The 8,664-nt window shown below is 34.9% G+C and overlaps 1 protein-coding gene across 1 annotated transcript; it reads right to left on the bottom strand.

Annotated features, from left to right (window-relative positions):
* Positions 1-4,648: 4,648 nt before the first annotated feature.
* LOC123883781 (TORTIFOLIA1-like protein 3) lies at positions 4,649-7,865 on the bottom strand. The gene is made up of 4 exons (XM_045932677.1): positions 6,897-7,865; positions 6,696-6,804; positions 5,858-6,372; positions 4,649-5,660 (listed from the first exon to the last, which is right to left on the bottom strand). The coding sequence occupies exons 1-4, from the start codon at positions 7,674-7,676 to the stop codon at positions 5,283-5,285; spliced, it is 1,782 nt and encodes a 593-aa protein (XP_045788633.1). The 5' UTR covers positions 7,677-7,865; the 3' UTR covers positions 4,649-5,282.
* Between the last annotated feature and the right edge of the window lie 799 nt (positions 7,866-8,664).

Genomic DNA, 8,664 nt, shown 5'->3' with positions numbered 1-8,664 from the left:
ATGAAATAAAAATATCAAAAGATTATTATTAATAAGGTCTATTTACTTTTGAAATAATAATAATAATAATATTATTATTATTATTATTATTTAATTGTGTTGGTGCATGTTTGCGAGATGATGGAGGCAGGTATGTAAAGACATACATGAAGAGATCAGAAGGATCACCACACATAGCTGAAGCAGAGGCATTAGGTGTTCTTGATGTATTGAGATGGCTGAAATAAAATTGAGGTTGGAGATATTATAGAAATGTGTCTAAGTTTATTAGTCTTGGATGAAAATTGTAAAGTCAGTTATGTTAGGCGACAAGTCAATCGAGTAGCTCACGACTTAGCTCAAGCATTTCGATTTATTGCTAGTCCTCAAATTTTTAATTATTATCCACCTTGTATTGAATCAATTATCATGAATGAAATGAACTAAGTTTGCATGTGTCAAAAAATAATAGTAATTATTTAATTAAATTAAATTTTTTTTTGACAATATTTAATTAAAATAATAATAATAATTAAATTAAATTAAATTATTTTTTTTGACAATATTTAATTAAATTTAATTAGAAGCAGGGAAATGAGAGAGTATAACTATAATAACTTGGTCAGAAGCGTGGAAAAGAAACCCTAGTAGTAGTAGTAGTAGTTGTGGTTGTGGATCCAAAAATGGGAATAGCTAGTAAGGTTGGGGATTACGCTTTCAAGGCATTCACTGCAACTCTCGGTGTCGCCACCATCTACCTCACCGGCACTTTCTCCGTTAACGTTTACAAAGGCCTTGCTTGGCACAAAGCTCAATCCGTAATCCTCTTTTTCTCTCTCTCTCTCTCTCTCACTTGTTTGATTCTCAATTTCGCCAATTAATTTATAGTTACTGTGTTAAATTATACTATTTGCATCAATCAATTTAGGCTAGTTGATTTTAGTTCTAGAGGACTCTGCCTGTGATTCATATTTTAGCTCTAAACATGTGGAATTGTTATGGCTAATTATATTTGATTATCTTTGATCATTCCTATGAATTGTGCAATAATTGTTTTTGTTGAGATATTCATTTTTATTTTATGCCTATGCCGATGGATTCAAATACTCCTAAGTAATTTGTTAGGAGAATAGTTAATTAGTTAGTTAGCTAGCTACTCCCTCGATTATTATAGGAAGCTCTACAAAAAAATCTTTTAAGAAAAGTTGTTGGAGTAATAAATTTGTTTGAAATTACGATTTTTCATATTCAGAGACAAACTTTTTGGGTCTTATAACTAGGGACAGAGGGGCGTAGTTAGTTAGGTTGTTAAGTTAGTTAGTTAGTTATTGAAAATGAATTTGATTTGTCTTAATGAAGAGTTCTTTTCCTTTCTCTTATCTTCTGTTAATTGTGAAAACTTTCATAATTCGCTTTAAAGATTAAAGTAAAGCATTTTTAATGAAAGAAAAAATCAACAATTGATACGATTGAATTGAAATGTCTTACTTTTAGTGGAATCTCATGCAAACTGTGAGGGAGGTGGTTAACCGGTGCTTAGAGAACTACCTGGGATGCCGATAGACCAAGGGAATGGTTACTATGGCCAGAATAGTGGTATTGTACCACTTATCATTCGGCTACCGTTTGAAGTGGTATGTATATAGGCACCCACCACCTCTAATTACGGCCTATACTCATTAGTCCATAAAATGAATACAGCAAGTGGCTAGGGATTGTGTTTTGCTACTTTGGCTTTGACTTTTTATGTCTAAAATGAGTGTTCAAATTCTGCATTACTTTACTTGGTTTGCACGTGTTCTTCTCAAATGCTGCCAAAGTATAGGTTAGGCTTAATCTTTGTGTTGAGTTGATATTTATGGATTTTTTCATGACTTATGAATTATGATATTGTGTTCTTATTGTCAAATTTCCTCGAACAGAGATATCTTTATCTAACATTTGGACCTCTTTGCAGAAACTTGATAAGGAGGAGGCCGGCGAGAATGCTTCATGATTGATTTTATGCAGCCTACTTTCTTCAATTACAAGTTTTGATGTGTAGAAATGTAATGTGAGATTTTTTTCTGATGATTTTAACTTGATTGGTCCATAACTAAATGACCATCATGAGTAATAACATGTTTAGCTATCAAAAGTAGATAGTGATCTGTCATCGATTGTGCCTATACACTATTTTCGGAAGACTTGATGGAATTTTATTATCAACATGTATGGGTTGGGGGTATATAGCAGAGTGGTATCAAGAATATTGGTTGGCCATTTTACAATCTAGTTTATTTGATTGAGACGATAAAACCCTGTTTTCTTAGAACCTGTTTTATGGTCCTCCTTTTTAAATCTCTCACATTATTGTTCTGGTGTTTTGTGGCTGTATTTAAGAAAAATAAAACATTTTGGTGAACTTTATGCTTTTATTCTCCTGTTGTAACTTATATTCCATCTGTATGCTGTGAAGTCTCAACTTATTTTTGCTTTCAGTTTGGCCTTTTATTGGTATTTATTCTACTTTAGCTTTTAGGTCTCAAAAGTTAAGTAATGTCAAATTCATGTTACCCATAAAAGTAAAGTCATTTATGTTTGTAGTTTTTATTTTGTTCACTCTTATTTGTTCTACAGTCTTCATATTATGATGAAGGAAAGGGAAGGAATTAAAAAAAAAAAGGATTGGGAGAGTTTTGAAGGGTTTTAGAGGGCTTTGGCAAAATCTCCATATCATTTTTCTCTTTATATAATTTTCTTGAACCAAAAAGTATATCAATATTTTAGCCAGTGTCTCCTCCCCTCCCCTTCCCTTAAAAAATATCATAAACAGATGAGAGTTTTCTCCTCCTCCCCCTCAAGGCCTTTCCCCTTCATTCCCTTAACAAAGAATAAATACTAACCCTTCATATTTGTAGTATGTTTTTATAATTTGATATGTATTTATTCTGGTTAGGAGGTTTTAGCAGTTGTCACTCAAAGAATAAATACTAACCCTTCCTTCCTCTCTTAACTTTCAAACAAAGCCTAAGTTGTTCCTCTGAAGCTAGTTAGGATGTTTAACATTTTGCCACTCAAAGAATAAATACATAACAAATATGAAATTATTAGTTCATATAAATTTCTGTATATATGTATAACATTTTTGTCCTATCTCGTTCTCACCCTTAATCGGCATATGTATTTCATGATCACTCATTTATTTGTTATTGAAAAGTGCATAAAACTGTTTGTGAATGATATAAAAAAATTGATTCTCAAGGGAATTAGTGGAAACATTACTGCAGTATTTGTGAAGACAATTTAGGCATTTGGCAGTTGTCCACATTCTGTGGTAGTATTTTCCTAGGTGACATTCTATAAATACTTGACTTAGAATTCAGTTTGTCACAAATTATGAAAGTAAAGCTTGATTAATCAACATGATTTTCTAGCGATCTCTCACCACTATTATAATCGTTATTTTCCATTATTATCGTTATTTCTCATGGATGGTTTGTGCAAGTTTCATAAACTATTAAAATGGACACCAATTATTTCTAAAAACTTTTAATTTCAAACTTGTAGACAAACAGTAAGTTACCTTTTCTATAACTAAAAAACTAGGCAACTTTTTTAAGGTGTACAAATTCCAAATTTTGACCACGCAGATCAACCACTCTGGCGTCAGCATTTAACTAAGTGATTGGACTCAAATTTTGTTAAAAAAAAAGTGTGATTAGACTCTAGTAGTAAATGAATTTTACCTTTTGAAAATTATTTGGGAGAACTTAAAGCTTGATTTTTGAGAGGAACAATTATTGATTAGAACTTAAACCATAATCATCTCATCCAAACGCTCTCAGGTAAAATTGTATCATGTTAATCCTATCCAATAATCTTTTCAATTTTATGTCAAAAGCGAATTCATTTTGTTTTTAGAAACACAAATATTAAGCAATCAATAATAACTAATTTTTCATTTTAAAATGTTTTAATAATCAATTTCTTCAATTATTATTCATCTGCAAGTCCAATTGCCCAAGCGACAGCCTACAAAGTGCTGGGGATGGGTTGGCAGTTGGCACATAAGAATCTTGTTGAGCCCTTTTCATTTTTCATTTTTTGAAAAAGTTGAGCATGAGAATCTTGTCGGAGTAGTTCAGACCCCTTTTTTTTTAACTACTTCGAATGCTGAGGGGAACTTAGAAGTATATCACAATTACAGTGATGGTGTAGATCAGTGTAGGCACATTGCCACCAAAACCTTCAGCTAAAGACTAGAGTATATGAGTCTGGTTCTTGTATTGTCATCGCAAAATCAATTACTAATAGTGGCAGATTCAGAACTATTTTGCTATAATAAGACTTCGTCACTTCACACTTATAGTTCCAACATCTAGTTGGGTTCACTAGAGCCACAAACTCTATCAAGGTGATGGGGAGCCTGAAAGAGGGTAGAACTCTGTCAAGGTTTTAGTGATATACCATAATGTTCAACACATTTTGACTCAAAAACCTTAAGACGGTGAGTGTATGATTGATGAACCCTAGCACTTATATTAATTAACAAAGGTAACAGAGTAAGACTTCATCACTTTCCACTTCTATTTCCAACCTAATCTTGAGCCCATATCGATACTAGTGAGAGGGAAGGATCATGTGAAGGTGTAATAGTATAAGATTATAGATACATCACACATGGTTATTATCTAAAGAGAAATATCAAGAGGGTATAAACTCTATCAAAAGGTGAAATATCATTGTACAACGCAATATTTAAAGCAAAAAAGCAGCTTGTCACTCATATATAATAGGTATACAAATTCACCCTCTTTTACAATAGTGTCGTATTTAGCCGTGAAAGCACTCCAAACTACAATTCTTGTCCACTACTCATCATGGATATAGGCGAATGAAACTCTACTAGCGTGTAGAATGTATGGTCTAGCAGCCAGCTTCTCGCCTTCTAATCTTCAGTGTTGACAAGACAACATGGAGCATTTTCGAGTAGCACAGCAAATGTATATATATTGATTAAGTCATAATTTGATGAGACAGAATATGCAATTTTGATCACAGGTTCGATTCATCAACACTTCTTCAGTCAAGGGATCTTAAAACCTGATTGAGAACCAAATGATCAAACTTGCTTTCTAGATTGTGCAGCACATCTGCAACAAAGTAAGAAATGCAGTAATAAAAAGCGGTATACGAATAAGAGTTGAATGGTGCATCAATTGGTATCACTAATCACAATGCTGTGTGCCCATGGGCGATAGTGCCAAGACAACGCCTAGTCCAGAGGCAAATCAGGAACCTTCTTTTTAGGTTGACTCTGGTCAAGCAAAATCCCTTGAATTAGTGTGTACCTCTGCCAGAGGATTAGTGATAAAACCTCCATCAAGTCGGAATCTTTGGGTTGTAAAGTTAGTTTCAGCATTTCTGCCAGCTGTATAGTGCATGGCAGCAAGTGATGGAGCACCACCACGTCGAGAGAATCGTGGGGATGAATACTGGCCCTGAGATTTCCTCCAGAATTTGGAGCTCAAAAATTCTGCTCCAGGTAGCAAGCAACATGAATTGCGAGGGACATTAGAATTACTCATCCTTCCATTTGATACAGCCAAATCATAAGAGATATCATCCAATGCCAACTCAAGGCCATGAACACGGGTTTCTAAAGATCGCATTCCATTTTGTGAGCTTCCAATGAATTTCTGCAAGAATATTGAGGAGCATGTTGGAGATGTTCATCATTAAAAAATTGGTAGATGCTACATGTAAATATGATGAAGAGAGAAAATGACAAAGCTTCAAAATACAATGATAGTATATAAACTAGTCTTCCCTCTGAGAAATTTGTAGACTAAAATAGCACAAATAAAAGACTCGGTATTACGAATTAGCAAAAAACCTGCAAAAGATCAAGTAGACTGGACTGTTGCTTCTCAATTTGCTGTAACTGGTTGCGGATCAAAGATAATTCTTCGCTCTCTTTGTCATTCTTAAAAAGATCTTTGGGGACATTACTGACAGGAACTGAGTCATGACTCTCTTCATGATATGGAACAACACGAGATCCAGCTTTGGAACCACCGTGCCTTTTCATTTTATCATCGGAATTTTTATTTAAAAGTGCCCGGTTCATTTCCAAAGGAGTTTTATTTTCATTCATCTCCTCGAGATCACCCTGATCAGCCATGGCAACTTGAACATCCCAATTCTTCTGGTTTAGTTTTCGTGAAACAACCGAACTCCTTCTCTTGTTACTACTTAAAGCACTCACATTCTTGCCATTGCTAGCAGAAGAACTATCTGGTAGACTGAATCTGCCAGCAGGAGCAGATTTTCTTCGCAGATTCGCCATTACCGAACCAGGATTACATGAATTTTGCGAGACCGGAGGATATCGCCCATCACTTGCATTCTCTGAGCCAAAAACACAAAACCCAGAACGGTTTAAGAAACAATCAAACAGATCACAAACAGACATAGGCATCGGCAAATCGATGGCTCGGATACATTCTAGACAACAAAAATTATGAACTATAATTTAAGATCCAAACATCACAAATGCTTTTGTTTTAATCTTCACCCTCTATTTAAGGGACGTTCCTCTTTTAAGGGTGACACTATACAATACACAATCTGAGGCTTTCTATTTCTGTAAATAGATATAGATCTAACAATTTCTCATCTCAGATTCTTAAAAATTAAAATCAAACACTATATACCACAAAATTTAATACTACCTTTCGAAGACGATTGCCATCTAGGAGGTGGGGAAAATTCATCTGAAACATCAGGGATATGCTTCCAAGCTTCCAACATCTGATTCATAACTTCACGAACCAATTTTACCTAAACCAAAACAACACACACTTCAATTCACTTTCAAATTTACCATAAATAAACACCAAGAATAACAAAAGAAGCTGAAAATTGAAATAAACCTTATCAAATCGTCGATTCTCAAAAACTTTCAAACATTCAGACTTAAATTCCGGCAAGAATTCTCTCTCAACATTGGCCAACACCAGCAGTGTCTCCGCCGCAGACTTCCTCACCGCCCAATCGCGGTTACTCAACGATTCAACCAAACACGGAACCAAATTTTTCAAAGAAGCTTGGCCAGAAGCGCCACCGGCTTCAACCACGCTTCCGATCAGCGTCAACAGCGCCGGTTTCGCCTTAAACACTTCACGTTTAAGCAATTTCTGGAACTTCGGTAACAGCTTTGCCAGCCGAGCCGAGTCCGGATCCGGAGCTCCATCGATCGCCGAAGCTAGACAAAGCGCAGCTCCAATTTGCGCGTTCTGATCCTGCTCCGTGAACAGAGCTTCTGATAACGGTTTTAGAAACGAAAGAAACGGTTGCTTCGTGACGTGGCAAGCTAATGCTGAAACGGAATTCACGCATGCGGATCGGACCGACGAGTCCGAATCACGGAGGCGACGAATTACGTTGGCGATGATTTTCGAAAGGTAAGGTGAAAGAGCGTTACCGTGTGTTTCTGAGAGAAATCCAAAGAGTTGAACACATTGCTTTCGAACCGGAGATTTGTCGGAAGCGTCGGTGGAGTACATGCAAGAGAGGAAAACTGGTACGGTGGTTGTATCGAGGCTCCGAGCAATTGTAATGAGTTCGGTGGCGGCGAGGGAGTGAGTGTCGCGGTCGGAGAGTTTGGTTAGACATGTGAATACCTTTTGTTTTATGTTTTGAGGTGACGACATTGTGATTGTGATTGTGCCGGAGTTGATGGTTAAGGTGGAGGAGTAATTATTGTTGCGGCGGTGGATCGGGAGGAATATCCGGCAACATTGCCGGTGAGAAGTTAGTTGGGTTCTGCGTGGGAATTATGTGAAAGCGGTTTTATGAGCAATCTGTGAAGTGTGAAGACGAAGATGGAAACGGCGTGTCGTTTAATGTTTTATACTATTGTTTTTACTTTTTAGTTTAGTAGCCCGTGGTTAAGTGGAATGTCCAGAGTTTGGAATCTGTTTTTCGCATGCGATGTCTCTTTCAAACTGAGCTAAGTTCATGAAACTATTTATTTAATTATATTTTGTCAATTATTTATTGAATTTATATAATTTTGAGAAAGAATTGAAGAATGAATAATAATGTATGATTTATCAAAAACAAAAAAAGATTATACGTATATTGTTTATTCATTGATTATAATGAAAAAATTATACGTATATTTGTTTATTGATTGATTATAATGAAGGGGAACAAGTGCCTCTTAACTGCAGTGTCGTTTAGTTGATGAGGAAGAATTTATGTTTGGTTTGGGGATTATTACCTTCTAGAATTCTTCTCCTATTTTTTACTCTACTCAAAATCTAGTTGGGTTTGTTTTCTTTGTGCCAATTTCATGCTTCCAATTTTTCTTTTTTAGGAAAATCATGCTTCTAATAGATAATAAAATACTCTCTCATCCAATTTATAAAAGTCACTCGGTTTGGTCCGGTGTTTGAGGAATTTGGATAGTGTATATGAGGTTATGGGTTCGGATTCGATCCTCATTGTCAATATTGTAAAAAAAATTATAAAAAAGAAAAAAAGAAATCAACATTTAATATTTTTAAGATTTATTTTTATTCTTATAAAATTATATTTAATTTATTCTCTCTTCCTTTCATTATAATAAATAACCAATAATTATTTTACATTTTTCATAACCTTATTTAAAATAAAATACAAAAATTATACCTTAAA

This window comes from Trifolium pratense, linkage group LG5, assembly GCF_020283565.1.
Source record: "Trifolium pratense cultivar HEN17-A07 linkage group LG5, ARS_RC_1.1, whole genome shotgun sequence".
Taxonomy (NCBI): domain Eukaryota; kingdom Viridiplantae; phylum Streptophyta; class Magnoliopsida; order Fabales; family Fabaceae; genus Trifolium; species Trifolium pratense.
The sequence above is the reverse complement of the archived record's forward strand: the minus strand, read 5'-3'. Positions and strand labels throughout refer to the sequence as shown.

Bases quoted from the DNA above. Each gene is read 5' to 3' on its own strand.
- LOC123883781 (XM_045932677.1), bottom strand. From the start codon at position 7,676: ATGTCGTCACCTCAAAACATAAAACAAAAGGTATTCACATGTCTAACC. The intron at 6,805-6,896 runs GTTTATTTCAAT...GTTTTGGTTTAG, and splicing joins AGAATCGACGATTTGATAAG to GTAAAATTGGTTCGTGAAGT. The intron at 5,661-5,857 runs GTTTTTTGCTAA...ATATTCTTGCAG, and splicing joins GTCTACTTGATCTTTTGCAG to AAATTCATTGGAAGCTCACA.